The 24573-nt window shown below is 38.8% G+C and overlaps 1 protein-coding gene across 3 annotated transcripts in view; it reads left to right on the top strand.

Annotated features, from left to right (window-relative positions):
* The first annotated feature begins 932 nt into the window (after positions 1-932).
* Positions 933-24573, top strand: part of LOC126190800 (UDP-glucose 4-epimerase-like) — a 40789-nt gene continuing 17148 nt past the window's right edge. Inside the window, exons 1-6 of one of the 3 annotated variants that reach the window (XM_049931351.1) lie at positions 933-1069; positions 6206-6456; positions 9168-9281; positions 15704-15880; positions 16291-16471; positions 18224-18312. In XM_049931351.1, coding sequence (XP_049787308.1) covers positions 6214-6456; positions 9168-9281; positions 15704-15880; positions 16291-16471; positions 18224-18312 — 804 coding nt within the window. In that variant the 5' untranslated portion in view covers positions 933-1069; positions 6206-6213. Of the gene's footprint in view, positions 1070-1534; positions 1744-6205; positions 6457-9167; positions 9282-15703; positions 15881-16290; positions 16472-18223; positions 18313-24573 lie in introns of those variants that run through there. The other 2 variants (XM_049931352.1, XM_049931350.1) reach the window with 2 other exon arrangements.

Genomic DNA, 24573 nt, shown 5'->3' with positions numbered 1-24573 from the left:
AACGAGGAATCATAGACGTTATTAACTGCAATAGTTTTTATTAAATTCAACTCTTCATTAAACTTGTCAGGTGACAAAGATATAGAAACTGCACGATGAACGGCTGAAAGGAAAAACGCTTTTTCATGGGACTGAGGATGTACTGAGCTAGCGGTCACATCTGAGGTGTATTAGTGGCTCTTCGAAAAATACCGTAGGAAAGTCTGTCGTCAACAGCAATACTAAGGTCCAAGTTCACAGTGAAGCTGATTTTTTTCCCTGAAGACTATTAAAAATTTCAAACAAATGTCACTTTCTTCCATGAAAAATTTTTATTCTGGCGAATTAACGAAAATATCTGCCAAGATGCCTGCCAGTGGATTATCCATTGTCAGGCCGTCAGGCTGAGGGAATAGCTTGCCATTGTAAACGAAATATTTAACACTATTCTTAGCAAACGAATTACGTCAGTAATTTGCTCATCACCAATATCTTTATTAAAAGTACGTGGGTTTCAGGCACTACCTCTCTACCTACATTATTCCGTGAATTAGTTCATTTTAAAATGTTAACGGAGTTTTGGGTCACCGTGTAATATAGGAATCTTTAAAAACAAAGTGTAGTTTACTTTGCTATGACGTCTTTTATCTGATCATTTCAACTGTCTTCGGTGGACTTCTGTTTATTTAGTTGCATCTTACTGACACCAGCCGTCTGGAAGCTGTCCACGCAAATTCCGCAACTTACGCTGCACAGTTTTATTTATGATCCATGAATTCCCCGGTTCTAACACAGTGTCGGTGTTTCCGTTACCCTGCCACGTCCGAATCCGTGAGTCACGCAATTTCAGCAACGCAATACGGACGCACAGCAACAGTTCCGGCAATTGTACAACGGCGGCGGCTGCTGGAGCCTGGAGGGGGCTGTGACGTCACGCACCACTGACAGCTCGCGCCGCGTCACAGGTGGTGGCGGGGGCAGTAGCTTTGGCAACACGGGCGTGTGATGCGAAGGCTGCCAGGACGCGCCTAGCGCGAGCGTGAAGAAGATCCTCCAGTCCCAGGCAGTGCCATCTCGTGCCCCATTAAAGGTAAGAGTTCACTCTACTCGCCCGACAAATTCATTGGCTTAAACGCATTAATCTATCTGTTCCACTTTCAGCAACTGACATTATGTTACATTATTCATATGAGGAATTACGGGAGCATCGTCACTGTATACGTTTGTTGGAATCTCCGCCAAATTTCATTCTGGCTGCACACGACAATTAACTTAACCTTAGGAAAACTTCAAGTGAAAATAAAAAGGAAAAGCTACCTCTAGCGACCTCGTTCGTAGTGTACTTCGTAGCTGTGAGTGTCCTTCGAATGATGAAGTGTGACGAGATTGTAAGTTCCCGGTCCTGCAGTTGCTTAATCTGCAACACATGTGCTGCATTTGTCAAAAGTTGCGTCACGTGCCCGTTCCGCGTAGTCCGGTCGAGAAAAACGTGAGAAGCGGCGCAGCCAGTGAAAACATCGTCTAGTGTAAACTGTTTTATCGCCAGCGACTTCGACGCGCGTGCGGAAGAGCTTCGCACAGGGTTTCGCAGACGAGCGATGCGCATCTCGATTCCTTGCACGCGTGAGATTATGAAATAGGTGTCAAGTACTGCAGTCCTTGGCCGTATACGTGCCGTGAGAAAGTTGAGGCATGACTGTCGTCGCATGACCGTGTACTGCCCACCAACGGTGTCTTGAAGCCGTAAGCACGATCGTTAGAGAGGTAATAGCGGTAAACATTCTCAACTTCTTGGAAATAACTTTTTGTGCGATTGTAAGCGGAAGACGCAGACGGCTTCAGTGCATCCTATACAAAGGCGACCCGCTAGTACAGTACGAGATACTGCCGTGGGAACAGGTTTCCGGCAAACCGTAGGATTCTTCGCATTCTCAGTATAAAGGTCATTGAACTGCGCGCATCATATGGTCGCCAACTCCACGTTACAGTGCAAGGTCAATGTCATGCGGAGAAAACAACCTGAGACAATTTTCTTTTAAGCGCGTTAGCACGAAGACGGCCTCTGGTACTGCAAGAAAACTGCTTTGTGACAGAAGATAGTGATCATTAATTGATGTAAAAACGAATTAAAGTGTATTTAGAAGGTGTCAACTAAGCACAAAGCACAATTGTATCTTTACTAGAAAACTGACTTTTGCAATATACAGTGTGATACTTAGTGATTTCTCACTTCTAGCATCTAGAGAAATTGTTTGGCAACATTATCATCAGAGATGTACAATTTATAATCTTCTTTCTTGCCTTCCTTTACTCAGTAATGTAGTGAGCATGATCAGAGATATACAACAGATTTTAGTAAGTTTTTGATGAAAGATGCAAGAGTGCACCCAGGATATGAGCCCTGGTTCAGTATGCTTTGACATGTAAGTGGTGTATTACATCGCTGTTGTTCAGGAATCACTTGGTGTCTTGTTAATTTGGAAGTCCTACCAACCCACAACATTACAGCAATGTGTGAGTGAACAAACCTTCTGACTGTATCCAAAATCCATCTGAAGGATTATCCCATACTCACTTCATAATAGCAACACAATTGAAACTGTGTAGTAGTGGAGAATTCAACATAAAGGACCACTTCAGTCCAATTAAGAACAACCAGTGGCCAGAGTGTAGTCATTAGAAACTTAACTTTTCTAATATGTAGACAGCTGACATGGTCTCACAAATTAAAAAAGCAACATAAATGCTTAGAATGAAGTTGCAAGTTCAAGTATTCATGTGATAACTTACTGGGCTGTATTAGTGTTTTGTATACAAGGCTTACTCTCCAGCATTTAGTAATGCAGTTGATAACAACAGACACCAAAATATTGGCTAGCATTTTATGTCCACAAATATATACACTCATGTTCAGGGAAAAAATAAAAAAAACAGAGCACCTTGAATGACTAGAGACAGGACATTCATATTCACAGGACATGTACATTAGTTTGTTCTGCAGAAATGGTTAGCATTTCAGTCACCAAGATACAGTATGTGTACTGTTCTCTAGTAGGCACTAGGTCCACCACGGACCCTGATAACTTGTTCCATGCATGGTGGTATCAATGTGCATAAGGTGTGAATGGCATCCTGTGGTATAGCCATCCAAACTGCACTCACCTGGTTCATGTATGGTGGTTGGAACTGGGTCACAGCAGTGCCACCATCATTTCACCATATCCCACACATTTTCAACTGGTGATAAGTCTGATGATCTTGCGGGCCATGGCAAAAGGCTGACACCAAGAAAGCATGTGTTGATATAACAAGTGGCTGTGCATTGTGTTACTGAAAAATGGTATCTGGGGTGCTGTGCATAAATGGTGTGGCTATGAGTTGCAGGATGTCATTCGCGTAGGTGCCACTGGTCACAGTGCCCTGGACATGCACCAGCTGTGATTTGCGGCTGTACGCAATAGCACCTGCACCACGATGCCTTGAGTTGGCGCTATAGGTCTTGTGTGAATGCAGTCACTGTGATGCTGCTCTTCCTGTCTGCAGTGAACCAAAATGCAGCCATCATTTTGAAACAATCAAAACCTGGATTCGTCTGAAAACAGTATCCGATGCCATTCCTGTCCCCAGTGACATTGTTTGTGCACATTCGTCAAAGGTATGCAGAGAAGTGGGTGATGCACATGTAACCCATGCCATAATAAATGGCAATGGACTGTCACCTCTGATAGTGTATGATGTGTTAAACTGTTGCACCACAACCGAGGAGAACACAGATCTGTCCTACAATGCCATTCAGATGAGGTATTGATCTTCTCGGGGAGTGGTCTAGCCAGTGCAACCTGAAGCATATCATTGTGTTCTATGGCCCACCGTGAACCATTCTGCACACACCTGTTGCACTGCCGACATGCTTTGTCCTACATGAACAGCAATTTCCTTGATGGATGCATCACATTCTTTCATGCCAATAATATGCTCTCTCTCAAACTCACTGATTTGATGGTTCGGTTTGCTTATATATGTGTGTGGGGCATCCTGCACGCCTTCTCAAGTCACACTGATCCATTACCTTAGGTTTATAGCGACAACGAGAGCTGCAGGTAGGTGGTGTTGTGCTGCCTTATTGATGTTGATCATGAACCCCATCAGCTGGCATGATTCAAATGCTAATTATTTCTGCAGAACATACTAATTTACATGTCCTGTGAATATGAATGTCCTATCTCTAATCGCACAATGTGTTTGTTTTATTTCTGGACATGAGTATATTTCAATTTAACACAAGCCATAATTTGTTGTCGGTATACCTCACAGATGTAGTGGGCAGTGCATGCTTCTGGTTTGGTGGATGCTGTGGACTTGGTCTACATCCCTGGAGGCTCCCTTTCATTATGGGAGTTATGGAACATGACATTTATTTGTCACATCACTAATATGATCATGTGGCTCATGGGTACATCCTCTAGAAATTTATCCAATTTAGTTTTCAATGAGTTAAACCTACTGAAACCTACTGTTCTCTGCATCTTCAAGCTTCTTCTGCTCTGTTATAACAATGTTCATGAATTTCTATATCCACCTTACGACTACTATTTCCTGTGACTCACCTTTTTATAAACTATTCTTTTTCTAATTTCCTACCATATCCACACCATATTTTGTCCCTGATCCTTTTGATGTCATCTTTTTTTATCTTCTTGGACATCACATCTTGCGAACAGCCCCCGCACTCTCCCTCCCCCCTCCCTCTCTCCTCCCCCCTCCCTCTCTCCTCCCCCCTCCCTCTCTCCTCCCCCCTCCCTCCCTCCCCCCTCTCCTTTCCCCTCCCTCCCCCTCTCCTTCCCCCTCCCTCCCTCTCCTTCCCCCTCCCTCCCTCCCTCTCCTTCCCCCTCCCTCCCTCCCCTTCCCCCTCCCTCCCTCCCTCTCCTTCCCCCTCCCTCCCTCCCTCTCCTTCCCTGTCCCCCCCTCCTGCCTCTCCCACTGAAGGAATAAGAGTAGTGGAACACATACTTAAATTAAATGGAAAATTATATGAAAACTGTACTTGGCTCCACTGTTAGGATATTGCTGGCTGTATTAACGTGCTGTGTATTATATCAAAGCAAAATTCAATTGAGAAATCAATCCTGATGTCTGAGTGATTGGCCTTTCTTTCTAACCTTCCTCACTCTGTCCCTCACCCCTACCTGAGTAAGGAATAACAGTTCCAAAAGCTGGGATAGTGTCATGTTATGTAATATAAATCTTGTAAGTGGTTGGCTTACCATATTTTTGGGTCCATTTCAGGACATATTGGCATGTTCATTTTGGTCCAACTCAAGACATAGTTAAAACAAATTACTGAAACATTAACTTTATACATTTATTTGTATGTTTCAGATAAGAAATCTACTCACAAAGCAGCGGCAGAACACACACATAAAAGAAGGTTATAATGTGTTCTGCCACTGCTTGGTGAGTAGATTTTTTATCTATCCAATTTCATTATATTGTCCAAAATTGTTTTTATTGTTATGTTTGTATTTTTCACTAGACATGACTTTTTTTCAGAACTGTATTTGTGTATAGCATTGTGGTATGAAAATGTAATATCTCTAGCAGCACAAGTCCAAATGACTGTTATTCTCATCTTTAATTTTTTAAAATCTCTGTTTGGAATCTGTAGCATTAACAGCATTCCTGTGTTTAGCTGTTTTCACATGCTCTTTAATACCACACTTTCCTTTATGTGCAACAGAAAAAAGGTAGGAGACGAGGTACTGGCAGAAGTAAGGCTGTGAGTACAGAGCATGAGCCATGCTTGGGTAGCTCAGATGGTAGAGCACTTGCCCGTGAAAGGCAAAGGTCCTGAGTTCGAGTCTCAGTCCGGCACACAGTTTTAATCTTCCTGGAAGTTTCGGAAAATTCTCCTGTACACAGGGTGCAATAAACATATTCATTGTTACTGTGACTGCACAATTTCCAAAATTTATATTCAGTGGGAATATATACATAATACTTGCTTTTAGCCACTGCTAAACAATAAAAAACTGGGACTGTCCAGGCCAATGCTGGGTGTATGGAAGCCTAGTCATTGGTCACTGCCTGTGCTTTTGAAAAAGACATATTAAATGCAATTTCAGTAAATCTTGCACGTTTCCTAGGCCCTTTCATTAGCATTATGCAGTAATTTAGCAGTTTAATATAATTTCAGTTTTAATTTTCTTATCTTACTTTTACCTTTCAGATCACAAAATGGCAAATTTTAGCACTGTATTTGTAACTGGAGGTGCTGGTTACATTGGAAGTCATTGTATTGTAGAACTACTTGAGGCTGGCTACAGTGTCATTGCCATTGATAATTTTGCAAATTCTGTGAATGGAGAACATGGCGAAGCACCTAGTCTGAAGAGAGTAGAGCAAATAACAGGGAAACCAGTGATATTCTATCAGTGTGATCTTTTGGACAAGTCAAAACTAGAAGAGATATTTAGTAAAGTAAGTATCACTGGCCTTTTTTCACAAAAATTATGTCAGCATGTATAACTTTTGTTCCTTGTGGGTTAAAAATTGTTGATTTAAGTGATTTATGTGGTGGATAAGGAGCTTTACCTAACAACTTTTTACTGTCTGTAGCTATGATACAGAATTTACTTGTTCACGTTTATTGCTAAGTCAACTACTAGTCTCGGGGTGCACTCAGCCTTGTGATGCCAATTGAGGAGCTACTCGACCGAATAGTAGCGGCTCCGGTCAAAGAAAACCATCATAATGATCGGGAGAGTGGTGTGCTGACCACACGTCCCTCCTATCCGCATCCTCACCTGAGGATGACACGGCAGTCGGATGGTCCCAATGTGCCACTTATGGCCTGAAGATGGAGTGCAACTACTAGTCTGTTTTATCACAAACTGCAACACACTGTAAAATTGTGTTACTTTGAGTGTTATTGTGTAAGATTAATGATTCTGGTACAATTATAAGCTGTAACTGATCATCGTGGTCAACAGAAAGTGACAATGTAGAAAAATTTTTCTTATTGATCAAATCTTTAACTTTTTTTTTCCCATACTGTGTTTAAACTGGTTGCTTCTGTGATATTAATGTTAAATGCAAACACTTTGCTACCAAAGTAAACATCTCAGTTGTTATCTAATGGCAGAGCAAAGCTTCCAAAATATATTCTGATAATAAGTGTTAAAAGATAGAATCTGTAATTGACTGTGAAATGCCCGCATCTCGTGGTCGTGCGGTAGCGTTCTCGCTTCCCACACCCGGGTTCGATTCCCGGCGGGGTTAGGGATTTTCTCTGCCTCGTGATGGCTGGGTGTTGTGTGCTGTCCTTAGGTTAGTTAGGTTTAAGTAGTTCTAAGTTCTAGGGGACTTATGACCACAGTAGTTGAGTCCCATAGTGCTCAGAGCTATTTAAGCCACTGTGAAATACATGGCAGAGGTCAGTTCCCACAGTAACAGAACCTCATTTATAACTTGAAAATTTTCAAGAGATTGAGAGTTTAGTGAATCTAATTTTATTAGTGTTCTTATACTACAGTGAATATTCAGGAGATTCCATCCGTGAAGATTTCTTAGATCATTTGCAAATATGGATAGCTTCATGCTGTTAGTAAAATCTAATTGGCTTTCCAGCAATGTTACATAATCAAAGTCCATGACTTTTCACCCTAGTACTCCCCAGTCATTGTCAAGTAGTAGGCCTGTGGCTGACTGCTATGCGATTCATGGCATAATCGTTATATATCCACACTACTGGTTGTCATGCTACTGGCACCAAATCTGCCACCACGCGTGGCAATATTTTAGCCCTGCATCCTCTTTTACTTTACTCAGTTGCAGGTCACTACTATTACTGATGGTATTTTCTGTTTATTTATTTATTTATAGATTGGCAATGTGTCAGTTTTGTGTAACCAACGGGATGATACTTTCACATAACCAATGAGAGGTGAGAAAATGAGTTACTAGTGCCAAAATATAAACTGTTTCTCTTCGTCTCTGTTGTCATAAGTATGTGACTTTTTTTTCCAAATATGTCACATATTAAAAGTTCAGGTTAGGATGGGACCAAATGGCACAGCTTAAACTGCTGTGAGTAAAATGAGCAACAGTTAAAATCATAATCTCCATTGTTTCATATATTTGACTTTTTTTTCTTTTTTCCCAGTGCATCGCAAATTACAAGATTGTGGTTAAAATGAGATGTGACATTCAGGTCGTGAGCTGGTGAAGCCAACTAATGTGAAAGCTAAAATACCTGGTTGCGGTGATGACACTCTGATCTGTAGCTTAACCTGAGGCCTAGGTTAGGTTTGAATACAACAATTTTACATATGAAAAAACTTAATCATCTTAGTTGGCACAATATTTTGCTGTTTATTTAGAATGTGTTACAGGTTTGAAGGTAGTGATATACTGACATGAAAATGTGACTACATTCCTTTGAAACAAGTCATCTGTCCACTGCTCTCTCATTGGCTGCACAGGCCCAGCAGGTGACACACATTATACCTCACAGCAAGTGCTGCCAACATTGTTGCATGAAACACTTAAGTATTACACTAGCGCTAATGTAGATTTTTACTGTGTCAGCACTTGAATCATATATACACTGTGCACTGATACTTGTCATTCTAGTGTACATACTGATTTCTCTCTGGCAATTTTTGAACTTTTATTTTTGTTCAGTAGAAACTGTTTTATTTGAATCAGTTAAAAAGTATCTAACTTTACTTCAGTAACTGGGGATATGCATTTGGAAACAATTTTCTGGTGGTAGCAATATCTATTGAAAAATTCCCAGTATGTTGTATGTGTAACATTATATCCACAAAACATTCAGTACAGGTAGATTTAATCAGCCTATCTGCACAAATTGAGACACAAATATAGGCATAAAACTAGATAACTAAAAATTTTGTTATTTACCATTACATTTGCAATCTTCTCTTTTTCACTCTTTTCTGCATGTGGTTAAAATTTATTGCTAATATAAAACCTGGAAGACCAAAATTTCTTTTACCTGCAACAGTAAAAGTTTAATGTTGGTTTATTCTTTTCTGTATGTACACAACCGTAATCATAATTTCATGTTTTGTGGCAGGTCAGACTAGTAGTAGATGCATAGAAAGCTGAAATTTTATAAAGTTGCTGATTAATTTTCATGTATGAAGACTTAAATTTTATCTTTCCAGCACAAGATTGACTGTGTTATTCATTTTGCATCAATGAAAGCAGTTGGAGAATCAATGCAAGTTCCACTGCTATATTACAAAAATAACATTGTCGGGACTATCAACCTACTTGAGGTAAGCTCTCTTTAATTTTTGAAAAGTAGCTCCCTGTAAATATTAATGATTTAAAACATGATACACATTTTGAAATTATGGCTCCTATCTTTGACTTATGATTTACCTAAAGAATATTACTAATACTCTGGTCTGATGTTTGGATGTCTGACCTTCCCATTCAGCCTTCTAAAGGAAGGTTGTCCTCAATCCTGAAATAAAATCCAGCACTTTATCAGGGAACTTACAATTTAATGTTTGCTCTGAACCATGGTGCAACTTTACAAAATTGTTTAAAGAGGTTAAAGAAGTGATAAGGGACAGAAAGTCCTAGGGCTCATTGATGATCGAACACTTTGTATTTATAGCCAAACAATTGCCTGGTAAGCCACAAGGCCATTTTTGTTTCTCTTATCATTGTGTGTTTCTGTTAAAGACACTGTGGTTAGACACTCTGTCCTCTCCCGACTCCCTGCACCCCAACCCCTCCTCTCCTGCAACCTGCGATACCAAAATGGTCAGTATAACACAGCTATTGCACCACAAGTCTACAGTTGACTGATTCTGCACTTGAGACTGTAACATTTGTATTGTTTTCCTGGAAAGAACTAACTATTATGACACAAGAAATCACACATTTTTTTCCAAATCCTGTACTGCTTTCCTCAGTGCTGAAGTTAACCCTTAAATTTTTATTCACATTAAGCCAACCAGCTAACAGTGATAATTTTATATTAAACCACTTCACTGTTCTGATCCCTTTATTTTGCACTGCTATGAGATCTGCACTACCACACTGAGATGACAAGCTCTATCTCTAGCCTCTGTGTCAAAGCTAGTTAGCTGCCTGCCAATGCACAACAGTGGCTCATTACTGGGCAACATGTCTTTAAAGTCAAGTCGGGCAAAGTCTCTCCAGTGCCTACAATTGTTGCTCACCCTACTGCAGAGCAACTACTCCTGAACTGCCAGAGAGCCTCAGGTATCAAGGTAAAACAGCTGAAGGTAGAGAATAACATAAACACAGTAGATATGAAGATATGAAGGATCTGCTGCAGCATTAGAGTGAGTAGTCATCTTGGCTGACTAAAAGTTCCAGGACAAATTTTTAAATTACTTTCATACAAGAAACTAAACTGTATGTTAAGAGTAATATAACAGCTAATGGCACAATGATTAACACACTTCCAAGCATGGGAACATAATTGGCTGTTCTGTCATTTTCCCAGACCATGTATTCAAAAGTTAGCAAAGTTCTCTGTCTTGTTTGTATCATTTGAGAACTTGGCACTTCTGCTGTTCAGTTAGTTGTTACCTTTACCCTTTAAGGGGCTCCGGAACGCCCTATACTTGCAATGTTAAAATAATGCTTATAAATTACATCTTTCCTCACAAAGTATTTGAGGTAGGAAGTTGAACTTTTTACAGATTATTTATTGGAATATGGGCTACAACTTAACACAGAGATTTTACAAAATTTTAGTTCAGTTATTAAAGATGATTTTTTTCAATTGTAATGAAAATTCACAACATTTTTTTGCAATTTTTTATTTATATATTCAAAAATATATAGTTTTTTGGAAAAAGGCTCTGTTAAATTATGCAGAAGGTACTGTGTAACATTTACTGAAAGTTTGAAACAAATATATTTGGAAGATCCTTAGAAAACATGTAATTAGTATGAGAAAATAAAAGTTTTGGGAATTGAGCAACAAGATTGGATTAACTTTTTAGTGCATTCCAGGTCCATAGGATGGATTATCTTCATCCTCTGCAAACTCCTCCTCCTGCTTCCTCTTGTTCCTCCTCCTGTTTACTCTTGCTTGTATTTCTAGACTTTTTACAGCCCTGTCTGCAGCCCGAAGGCGTTCCTTGTCTAAAGCAAGCATCGCTCGTTGTTGTGTTCGTAGATTTTGCTACCATTTTCTTCAGTTGCAGTTACTGCAACACTGTATGAACATTTATCACATTTCAGTTGTATTTCACTAGCAAGTCCTACGTGCTTTATTATGGAGAGTTCCAGACCAACTTCACTACAATGAATACATTTTACACAGTTTGAAAAAATTCCTTTGAAAACCGACATATCAAATATTTCATTCACATCCGATTCGCCCATAAAACATTCATAGTTTTCACTCATTGAACCAAGCTTCTTCTGTGAAGTATTTTCTTTCCCACTTTGACTGCTATGGGCAGGTGTACTTGAAAGGTTAGGTTCACTCACTTGGTTATCGTCTTTATTGTTTACAGTAATAACACATACCTTTGGCTTTCCAACATTTCTCCTTTTCTTAAAAGCCTTCAGAGGATTTATAATAACTTTACTTTTACTATTATTATACTTCAACAAAACAGAGACTCAAGAAACAGAATTAATTACGAATATTTTCGAGATAACGACAAAGTAAATAAACATGAAACAATCGACAATCACACCAGCGATATATATTGAACCATCACAGGTTAGCCACAACACATACTTTATCTCAAATCACTAAAATGTACCTGATGAACACGGACGTTAATAATAACACCATTTGACAGCAGTTTAACAGCGCCACAGTGGGTCACGCCCATGTAGAACACATTTCAAAAAAAATTTAAAAATAGTTGTAGTATTCGGAATTGAATAAATTATATATCTATTAAAAGGTCTGCAGATTCAGAAAACGCAAAAAAGTAAAAATTGAACTTTTCATGATTTTGAGCCTTTCCGGAGCCCCTTAAGTTAAATTCCACCAGGACTTTGCATTACCATTTTTACAAATGTTCAAAAGAACACGTGGAAGTTGAGACTCTGATATCAAAATATCAGTTGGCTGATGAAAGATAGCAATAAATAGTTGTTATGGTATGATGATGGATAAAGAAATAATTGCAGCATGCCTGTCGAGAGACTAACTCACTGAAGGCAGGCAATGGGATGGAGATACAGTACAGGGAGGTAAGAACACTGTAAGAACAAACTGTGATGTACTTAAAAGCTACATGTCAGCTGAGCTGTGTCATGTGTACCTGGTGTGTGTGTGTGTGTGTGTGTGTGTGTGTGTGTGTGTGTGTGTCATATAACAATTATTTTTTTCTTATTACTCGGTCTCCTGATTATCCAAACAATTTACTGTATCACTTATAGTTCCACACAGTCCATGACAGAGTATTATAGCTCCAAGTGCATCTGCAGGGGGTGGGAGGGGGGGGGGGGAGAGGGAGAGGAGGGGCAGTGGAGGGCAACTACCCCTAGTGAGGATTCATTTAGCTCATGAATATGAAAAATTACCCAAATTGTTTATGACCTAAAGCGACCTGAAAATGTTAAGAAAATTATGTAAGAACAATATAAAGCATGTGTAAAGTGAGTTACAAAATTAACCAGAGTAATGTAAAACTTAAAAGGAGGTTGGAACTGAAATTACAAAGAGGTTGATTAATTTAAAATCACTATATTTTTCTATAAGAAATCTCATTCTGTATGTAACCATCTTAGAGCTACTGTAGTGTATGACATCAGCATGCAGGGGTTTTCGAAAGACAGGTAACATCTTTGTTGGATAATACGTGCTTGCAGTTACAAAAATTTGTAACATTTGCTCATACAAATGGAGCATGCACTTTCCTGTTTTCCTTTAGTTTGACAAACAAATCTAAAAAAATAAATGTTAAACATGAACATCTAAGAAAGAAAGTAAAATCTTAAAAAGACATCACTGAAAACTTAAATACAGTACAGTACCTATATGACAAAAATGCAAAATCAAACTTATACTTCTCTAGCTAGAATATTTTGGCTTTTAGTGCTTGTGAACAATGTGTAGTGCATAAGGAAAGAAAGATTGCATGTCCACAAACTCAGAGCAATACTGATAAGCTATAATAACAGGAAATGAAGTTGATTGAGGTTTGAGTGAGTGAGGAAACACTACATGTGCATGTGCTCCTGTTAAGGAGGATATTCATGGTGAGAGCTCTGCCTTGCAAATGTTGCCTTCCCAGGGAATTAGTCATTCTCCCAGTTCCCATGTCACTTGGTGCACATGTCTTCATAAATCTCAACTGGCTATTGGTGTAGCAATAGTTGCATGACAAAACATACAAGTAAAAGCTTACTCTTTCAAAATTCAAATAATGATTAACAACTGTCAGGTGTGAATTTTAGGAAGTAGGTAGAAGGTAAGGGTGCGGGGTGTCAGTGGGGTCAGGAGGTTGATGGAGTCAGGTGAAATGTTTTGTAGGGGGCTTAAGGTTCTGAGGATTCCTTGAAGCTCCGCCTGGACATCAGGAATGGGATTACCTTGGCAAACTTTGTATGTAGTGTTGTCTGAAAGCTGAAGCAGTCCCTCAGCCACATACTCCCGACGATCAAGTACCACAGTCGTGGAACCCTTGTCCGCTGGAAGAATGACGATGGATCGGTCAGCCTTCAGATCACGGATAGCCTGGGCTTCAGCTGTGGTGATGTTGGGAGTAGGATTAAGGTTTTTCAAGGAGGATTGAGAGGCAAGGCTGGAAGTGAGAAATTCCTGGAAGGTTTGAAGAGGGTGATTTTGAGGAAGAGGAGGTGGGTCCCACTGTGACGGAGGACAGAACTGTTCCAGGCAGGGTTCAATTTGGATAGTGTCTTGGGGAGTTGGATCATTAGGTGTAGGATTAGGATTATTTTTCTTCGTGGCCAAGTGATATTTCCAGCAGAGAGTACGAGTGTAGGACAGTAAATCTTTGACGAGGGCTGTTTGGTTGAATCTGGGAGTAGGGCTGAAGGTGAGGCCTTTGGATAGGACAGAGGTTTTGGATTAGGAGAGAGGTTTGGAGGAAAGGTTAACTACTGAATTAGGGTGTTGTGGTTCCAGATTTTGTTGATTAGAATTTTGAGGTTTTGGGGGGGAATGGAGCTGGAAGTGGGATATTGAGTAGATGGGAGAGACTGGATCTGTGTGCAATGAGAGGAGATTGGTGTTTGCTAGAAAGGTTGTGGAGGGTGAGTGAGTTGCCTTTCCGGAGGTGGGAAACCAGGAGATTGGATAGTTTTTTGAGGTGCAACTAATGTTGAAATACACAAATATTTACCTGGGGAATATTTGCCTAGAAACCGCAATTCCTTAAACTGATGGGAAAGCAGAGAATTGCTGTACTCAACAATAAACCAACTGGTTCTGAAAATATTGTAGATTTCAACTATGGCAATGCCCTGTGAGTGTATCTTTTCAAACGCAGGACAAATGTGCACTGACAAAAGAAACTGACTCCCTGTAAGACAGATCCATTTTTATTTATAAGCCACAAATATTTTATCTTTGTTTGCATGATGTCAGTGGTTCTTCACAGCATGAAAACATTGCATATATTGTTAGTGAAAATGCTGTGTGTTGAAATCCATCATGTGTGTAGAAGAATGTCACAAGAGAAAAAAAATGGCCACTGAATATGCTTTAGAATAAAGCAAAATGTATTTGGTGTTAATCAGACTTCACTGCAGTCACAAATACAGCACTTTACCTGTATAACTTGTATATGTCATAATATAGTTGAATTTTTCCTTCTTGGATACATATATTGTCATGCTGATTGTAAATGACAACTGTAGATACTTAAATTAATTAAAATTATATTATATTTCATATGTTGTATCTCATCTGCAATAAAAGTATGAAAACAGAACATGATTCAGTCTTAATTTTAAAATTTTCCCTCTCAATAAAAATATTTAGGATTTTGTTGTAATATTTTTAATTTTTGCAGTGGATGAAATGGAGAACATTTAAATCTCAAAACTACTAGGGGAATAACACAAGCATATTACTTCCCTTTCTATGATCTTTCACATGAGATGAACTTAGAGGTATGATAACTGAATTAAAGAGGCAAAGTGGTTTCCTTTTACTGTAGATTCAGTAGTGAGTCATGGAGAAGAGCTAGTTCATTCTATTGAGTGAGCAGTTATGAGACAATCTCTGAAAAGAATGTTTTGCCCATCTCTAATCCACACAAGTATTACTTGTATTACAGTCTGCTATTTCAATGTTGTTATCCCACTGAATGAGGTGACACAGTGGTTGAAACTCAATGTATATCCAAGAAGACAAGACGTTCAAATCACTGTCTGGCCACCCAGATTTAGGTTTCTGATTGTGTCTTTAAATCACTTACGACAAGGTCAGAATAGCTCTTTTGAAAAGGACACTACCAGTTTCTTACTCCAGTTTCAGCTTGTGCGTAATCTCCGACATCAAGTGGATGTTAAACCCTAAAAAGTTCCTACCTTACAATTGTCTCTGTTATAAGTCAAAAGTTTTGAGCTTCATTAGCCTTATGGGTTTAATAGACAGATTTATTTTGTTGTTTTTTAATGTATTATAAATGCTGAGAGGGTGAGTGAAATACACTTTGTAAGAAGGCTGTCACATTAAGCAACTAAAACAAAAGTGAACAAACATTTTATGTTACAGGTTATGAAACAAAATAACTGTTACCAACTGGTATTCTCAAGCTCATGCACTGTGTATGGTAATCCAGAGTATTTACCAATAACAGAAGAGCACCCAACAGGTGAAGTCACAAATGTTTATGGACGGACAAAATATTTCATTGAGGAAATGCTGAAGGATATAAGTGCAGCAGAAAAGGTAATAATGACTGAAATATTTCATAGTTTATATAACAATAATCATAAACCAGGAGCTGTTTAGAAACATGTCATTAGTAGGAGTGAAGACTAAATACTAAGAACAAAATGCAATGAATCTTGAAATAATGCACTAAAAAGCAATGTAAAATGAATGTTATCATTAACTGTAAACAAGTCACCATGCATAAGTAAGATTACTTTTCAAATTAATCAAGTCTTATTTAAAAACTGGACTGTGGTAGGTTAGACACTCTCTTTCATTTTCATGAGACTTGTTTTTTCTAGAAATTCCACTTGCCTCACAGTATATTTCTCACTGTGTTCATGAACATTTGTTTTTTGTGTTTTATATTGAACTATTACAAAAATTTGAATTACAACAAAATATATAATTATATAATTTTGCAGAACTGGAATATTATATCACTACGATATTTCAATCCTGTTGGTGCACATCCATCAGGATTAATTGGTGAAGATCCTACTAAAGCATTTACCAATTTGATGCCATATATGGCACAAGTTGCCATTGGCAACAAAGAGAGCCTTACCATTTTTGGTGGTGATTATGACACGGTGGATGGAACAGGTATAATGATTGGCAAGAATTAAAATTTTTACACACAAGTCAGTTTTCACATCACTTGTATTTGTAGTATGATGGTTTTTAGTCCAGCATTCTAAATTTTTAACATAACTGATAATCTAGACTGGAGTGCCCTGCTGGAGGACAAATTTGTTTTCATCTACATCTATACTTTGCAAACCAACATATGGTGTGTGGTGGAGAGTACTGTCTCTGATTCAAACCTAGTATCTTTTGCACTCATACACATTTGCCTTCAGTGTATCAATACATGATGTTGAATGTTACTCTTGCAGTAAACTTCAGGTTTTTGACTGTAGCCAGACTAATTATGACCCCAAATTAGCAATGACCCACCTTCATATTTCATAAGTGTTGCAATTATTGCACACATTTGGGCTGCATCTCTGGACAAATATAAAGGAAATCAGGAAACAAATAATCTTTAGGAAGTAAAAAGTTCTGTTTTCATTTAGAGAGGAATAAATCATATTTTTAATTTTATTTTTCGTGGTGACAATACATCATTAGGTACTTGACAAGATCCTTGAGAATTTGGCTATTTTTCTCAGAAATCTCAATTGAATCAAATTCCCATCTCTACTTACAGTATAATTTCCATATGGTAGATGACTGTGTTATAAATATTTTTACAGAACTTCTACTTAAACGAATATTCATAAGATTACAACACATGCACTCAATACTTTGACCCTGCTAATATGTATTTGCTGTTGGAGGATTTGAAGCACTGCTTTTTCTTTTATGCAATGAACACTGTCTTGCTTCAAACTTTTACTTCTTCAGAAATATTGCCATCCAAACTTGTTTTCAGAAACAATACAATATTCTACAAATTGAAGAGTGTAAATCCTTCAAGAAATCTGGCTGTACAGTTTTATAGTCTGTTGTTAAGTGTATAAAATTACTGAGAAAATAAGTTAGTGGAAGAAATATTTCAATAATAAGATTGCATATGGAATAATCTCGGAGGGCTTTGTTAGAAAACGCAGAAGAAATCCACAACTGAAAAAAATATGCAGCCAATAGTAAAACAAAATAACATTCATTTCCAAATGAGTATAAATATTGCCTGTAATTTGTCTTTTATGTCATCATTTAAAATATAATTACTCTGTATTTTAAAATTTTGAAAATAATTAATAAAAATTCCTACATAAGTCTTCAATGAAAAATAGTGGAGAATGACAGTTGGTTCTTGTCAAGTTAGTCATGTTCATTAAGTCATAGCTAATGGCTCAGCCACTGTGAATCTCTGCCAGTCAGTCATGTAGTCACCATCAGTTGTGAATTTGTAGACGGAAAAGTCAGTCATTTCCCATTTGTACAACTTGGTAAAAACAGGTATGAGTCTAAGTAAGTTACTGACCTATTTTTTTGAAGATTAATGGACATTGTGCGATTGTTAAAATAATGCAAGTCAACTGTACTCAAATTAATTTTATATGTATAGAGACAGAGATCTCGCTCACTCTTCTGCCAGTTCAGCAACCATCTGCACTGTTTTCTTAATTTTCCTACTGAAAGTTGAACTTGCAGTATAAGATCAACTTATTTGGTATCTCACATCATCTTAGTCATCAATTATTAATATTATATTAGTTTTAATGTTAATTTTAACACTTCTGAAGTCATAATAAAAATAAATAAGTAAATAAATGTGTGCATTATTCCCTATTTCTCATCACAACCCTCACTTCCAGAATTAGAATTGAAAATAAACCTTTGTTTCAGGGGTACGAGATTACATACATGTAATGGACTTAGCATCTGGGCATGTCGCAGCCCTGGACAAACTAAACAAGGAACATCTAAGGTTAAAAGTAAGATTACCATCAAAATGCGTAATAATGCTTACATTGCTGGGAACTTAACAAATTGGCATTGGATACAAATGAGTGTTCACAACCAAGTCACCTTTTCAAAGTTTTTCTTTAAGTAGTAAAGGGTACAGGTACTTATTATTGAAATGAGGAATTAGTAATTTAGTATTTTACCACAAGAGAAATTTTTTATTAAATTGTTAATAATAATAATAATAATAATAATAATAATAATAATAATAATAATAATAATAATATGTTCTGCCAGTTGTAAAAGGCGACAAAAAGAACAAACCACTAATAGGGCTAACCCCCCTTTTAGTGTGATTACTTGGTTCAGGACAGAACTAAAGAAGCCTCGGTCAAGCGCCGTCATGGTCGGGGACGACGCTTGAACACTATGCCCGCCCACAATGGTAACGACACTGCTAGCCAACTGGAAAATGATTTAAATCCAAATAGAGGTGTTTTGCAGGATATGCTTCCTGCAACCATCCTAGAAGGAAAACAAAGACAGAGGATGAGATGGTCAGATGAAGTTAATCGACACCTCATGTTCTGTTACTACCAAGCAACAAACCTAGGAACCAATACAACTGGATACAGATAACAAGTATACACAACATTTATTACCAGATACCCGGAATTAAAATTTTTAACAGAACAACGACTAGCTGATCAGATCCGTGTAATAATCAAAAATAACAGGATACCCCAGTCAGAATTAGAAAACATCAAACAACAAGTACAACAAATACTAGAACAAAATAATGTGCAATCAGAAGAAGAAGAAAATACAGTAACGGACTCAATCATCCCAGAGAAAACAAACAAAGAACAAAACGCGTCAATTAAACAATCAGAGGAAAACAACATCTTAAGACAGCCACCAGAACAAGCACAAATAGAACATGAAGTGACACACATGTTAGATATAGAAGAAAAATTTCAGCTGACATACACTCCTGGAAATTGAAATAAGAACACCGTGAATTCATTGTCCCAGGAAGGGGAAACTTTATTGACACATTCCTGGGGTCAGATACATCACATGATCACACTGACAGAACCACAGGCACATAGACACAGGCAACAGAGCATGCACAATGTCGGCACTAGTACAGTGTATATCCACCTTTCGCAGCAATGCAGGCTGCTATTCTCCCATGGAGACGATCGTAGAGATGCTGGATGTAGTCCTGTGGAACGGCTTGCCATGCCACTTCCACCTGGCGCCTCAGTTGGACCAGCGTTCGTGCTGGACGTGCAGACCGCGTGAGACGACGCTTCATCCAGTCCCAAACATGCTCAATGGGGGACAGATCCGGAGATCTTGCTGGCCAGGGTAGTTGACTTACACCTTCTAGAGCACGTTGGGTGGCACGGGATACATGCGGACGTGCATTGTCCTGTTGGAACAGCAAGTTCCCTTGCCGGTCTAGGAATGGTAGAACGATGGGTTCGATGACGGTTTGGATGTACCGTGCACTATTCAGTGTCCCCTCGACGATCACCAGTGGTGTACGGCCAGTGTAGGAGATCGCTCCCCACACCATGACGCCGGGTGTTGGCCCTGTGTGCCTCGGTCGTATGCAGTCCTGATTGTGGCGCTCACCTGCACGGCGCCAAACACGCATACGACCATCATTGGCACCAAGGCAGAAGCGACTCTCATCGCTGAAGACGACACGTCTCCATTCGTCCCTCCATTCACGCCTGTCGCGACACCACTGGAGGCGGGCTGCACGATGTTGGGGCGTGAGCGGAAGACGGCCTAACGGTGTGTGGGACCGTAGCCCAGCTTCATGGAGACGGTTGCGAATGGTCCTCGCCGATACCCCAGGAGCAACAGTGTCCCTAATTTGCTGGGAAGTGGCGGTGCGGTCCCCTACGGCACTGCGTAGGATCCTACGGTCTTGGCGTGCATCCGTGCGTCGCTGCGGTCCGGTCCCAGGTCGACGGGCACGTGCACCTTCCGCCGACCACTGGCAACAACATCGATGTACTGTGGAGACCTCACGCCCCACGTGTTGAGCAATTCGGCGGTACGTCCACCCGGCCTCCCGCATGCCCACTATACGCCCTCGCTCAAAGTCCGTCAACTGCACATACGGTTCACGTCCACGCTGTCGCGGCATGCTACCAGTGTTAAAGACTGCGATGGAGCTCCGTATGCCACGGCAAACTGGCTGACACTGACGGCGGCGGTGCACAAATGCTGCGCAGCTAGCGCCATTCGACGGCCAACACCGCGGTTCCTGGTGTGTCCGCTGTGCCGTGCGTGTGATCATTGCTTGTACAGCCCTCTCGCAGTGTCCGGAGCAAGTATGGTGTGTCTGACACACCGGTGTCAATGTGTTCTTTTTTCCATTTCCAGGAGTGTATATAGAATACAAAGACACAAATACAGACATTAGACCATTCTTGCATAGACCACCAAATAACCCTCAAGTCGAAACAACAATGACAACTATCAACACAATCATACACAACAAAATAAATGAAAAAACAACTATGGAAGAGTTACACCTACTGGTTTATGTAGGAGCACTCACTACACTAAATATACACACTAGACAGAGATCAGAACCAACCAACACACAGAAGAAACCCACAAAACCAGCATGGCAACACAAGCTACAGATCTGAATAGAAAAACTGAAAAAAGACATCGGACAGCTAACACAATTTATAAGAAATGAAATATCAGACAAAAAACGAAAAAGGTTAGGTAAAATCTCACGACAAGAAGCAATAGAGCAATTAGATGAAAAGAAGCAGAAATTACAAGCATTGGCCAAATGACTTAGAAGATACAAAAAAAGTGAAAATAGAAGGAAACAAAACCAACCATTCAACACAAACCAAAAGAGATTTTACCAAACAATAGATAACACACACATTAAAGTAGACAATCCACCAAGCATAACAGACATGGAACACTTCTGGAGCAACATATGGTCAAAACTGGTACAACATAACAGGCATGCACGGTGGATACAAGCAGAAACAGACACATACAAGATGATACCGCGGATGCCTGAAGTGATAATTTTGCAACATGAAGTCAACCAAGCAATTAATTCTACTCACAATTGGAAAGCCCCTGAAAAGATAAAATAGCAAATTTCTGGCTAAAGTAGTTCACCTCAACACATTCACATCTAACTAAATTATTTAACAATATGGATATAATAGAGGGAAACATCCACGTGTGAAAAATATATCTAAAAACAAAGATGATGTGACTTACCAAACGAAAGCGCTGGCAGGTCGATAGACACACAAACAAACACAAACATACACACAAAATTCAAGCTTTCGCAACCAACGGTTGCTTCATCAGGAAAGAGGGAAGGAGAGGGAAAGACGAAAGGATGTGGGCTTTAAGGGAGAGGGTAAGGAGTAATTCCAATCCCGGGAGCGGAAAGACTTACTCTAGGGGGAAAAAAGGACAGGTATACACTCGCGCGCACACACACCCATATCCAACTGCACATACACAGACACAAGCAGACATTTGTAAAGGTGCTTTAGGCCTTTGCAAATGCCTGCTTGTGTCTGTGTATGTGCGTTTGGATATGGGTGTGTGTGCGAGTGTATACCTGTCCTTTTTTCCCCCTAGGGTAAGTCTTTCCGCTCCCGGGAATGGAATGACACCTTACCCTCTCCCTTAAAGCCCACATCCTTTCGTCTTTCCCCCTCCTTCCCTCTTTCCTGATGAAGCAACCATTGGTTGCGAAAGCTTGAATTTTGTGTGTATGTTTGTGTTTGTTTGTGTGTCTATCGACCTGCCAGCGCTTTCGTTTGGTAAGTCACATCATTTTTGTTTTTAGATATAAATTATTTAACAGTTACATTGTATCCCCTGATACACTTACACATGGAATAACGTATCTGAAACCTAAAGATCAAGCAGACACAGCAAACCCAGCTAAATATCGCCCCATAACATGCCTACCAACAATATACAAAATATTAACTTCAGTCATTACACAGAAATTAATAACACATACAACACAGAACAAAATTATAAATGAAGAACAAAAAGGCTGTTGCAAAGGAGCACGAGGATGTAAAGAGCAACTGATAATAGATGCAGAGGTGACATATCAAGCTAAAACTAAACAAAGGTCACTACACTACGCATACATTGATTACCAAAAAGCTTTTGATACTGTACCCCACTCATGGTTACTACAAATATTGAAATATACAAAGTAGATCCTAAATTGATACAGTTCCTAAACATAGTAATGAAAAATTGGAAAACCACACTTAATATACAAACAAATTCAAATAATATCACATCACAGCCAATACAGATTAAGCGTGGAATATGCCAAGGAGACTCATTAAGTCCTTTCTGGTTCTGCCTTGCTCTGAACCCACTATCCAACATGCTAAATAATACAAATTATGGATACAATATTACTGGAACATACCCACACAAAATCACACATTTGCTATACATGGATGATCTAAAACTACTGGCAGCAACAAATCAACAACTCAACCAATTACTAAAGATAACAGAAGTATTCAGCAATGATATAAATATGGCTTTTGGAACAGACAAATGTAAGAAAAATAGCGTAGACAAGGGAAAACACACTAAACAAGATGATTACATATTGGATAACCACAGCGACTGCATAGAAGCGATGGAAAAAACAGATGCCTATAAATATCTAGCATACAGACAAAAAACAGGAATAGATGATACAAATATTAAAGAAGAACTAAAAGAAAAATATAGATAAAGACTAACAAAAATACTGAAAACAGAATTGACAGCAAGAAACAAGACAAAAGCTATAAATACTTATGCTATACCAATATTGACCTACTCATTTGGAGTAGTGAAATGGAGTAACACAGACCTAGAAGCACTCAATACACTTACACGATCACAATGCCACAAATATAGAATACATCACATACATTCAGCAACAGAAAGATTCACATTAAGCAGAAAGGAAGGAGGAAGGGGGATTTATCGACATAAAAAACCTACATTATGGACAGGTAGAAAATTTAAGAAAATTCTTTATAGAACGAGCAGAAACTAGCAAAATACACAAAGCAATCACTCATATAAATACATTGGCTTCGCCACTGCTATTTCATAACCACTTCTACAACCCTTTAGATCACATAACATCAACAGATATGAAGAAAGTAAATTGGAAAAAGAAAACACTACATGGCAAGCACCCGTATCATCTAACACAGCCACACATCAATCAAGACGCATCCAACACATGGTTAAGAAAAGGCAATATATACAGTGAGACGGAAGGATTCATGATTGCAATACAGGATCAAACAATAAACACCAGATATTACAGCAAGCATATTATTAAAGATCCCAATACCACAACAGATAAATGCAGACTTTGCAAACAACAAATAGAAACAGTAGATCACATCACAAGCGGATGTACAATACTAGCAAATACAGAATACCCCAGAAGACATGACAATGTAGCAAAAATAATACAACAACTTGCCATACAACATAAACTAATAAAACAACACGTTCCCACATACAAGTATGCACCACAAAATGTACTGGAGAATGATGAATACAAATTATACTGGAACAGAAGCATTATAACATATAAAACAACACCACATAACAAACTTGACATCATACTCACCAATAAAAAGAAGAAATTAACACAACTAATCGAAATATCCATACCCAATACAACAAATATACAGAAGAAAACAGGAGAAAAAATTGAAAAATACATCCAACTGGCTGAGGAAGTCAAGGACATGTGGCATCAGGATAAAGTTGACATTATACCAATTATACTATCAACTACAGGAGTCATACCACACAATATCCACCAGTACATCAACACAATACAGCTACATCCAAACTTATACATACAACTACAGAAATCCGTTATTATTGATACATGTTCAATCACCCGAAAGTTCCTAAATGCGATATAACATATACCGTACAGTTAAAAGGAAGTCACGCTTGATGAAGGTCCACGTCACTTTCCATTTTTAACAAGACCTAAGGTCTGAGAAAAATAGAAATAATAATAATGTTTTCACATCATTACTGGTTTTTCCACAATGATGATTATCAGACTTCCACCTTACATATAACGTGTCCAGTGCAAAAAATGTTTGATGTAAACTTGAGGTTTTAAATGCTTATGTTCCACATTATGCACATCACTCACTAATAATGTATTTGTCATTACAAAGTGGACCAGGAGACTTTTCACTCAACTT

The sequence above is a fragment of the Schistocerca cancellata genome, chromosome 6 (genome assembly GCF_023864275.1).
Source record: "Schistocerca cancellata isolate TAMUIC-IGC-003103 chromosome 6, iqSchCanc2.1, whole genome shotgun sequence".
Classification (NCBI taxonomy): Eukaryota; Metazoa; Arthropoda; class Insecta; order Orthoptera; family Acrididae; genus Schistocerca; species Schistocerca cancellata.
The sequence above is the reverse complement of the archived record's forward strand: the minus strand, read 5'-3'. Positions and strand labels throughout refer to the sequence as shown.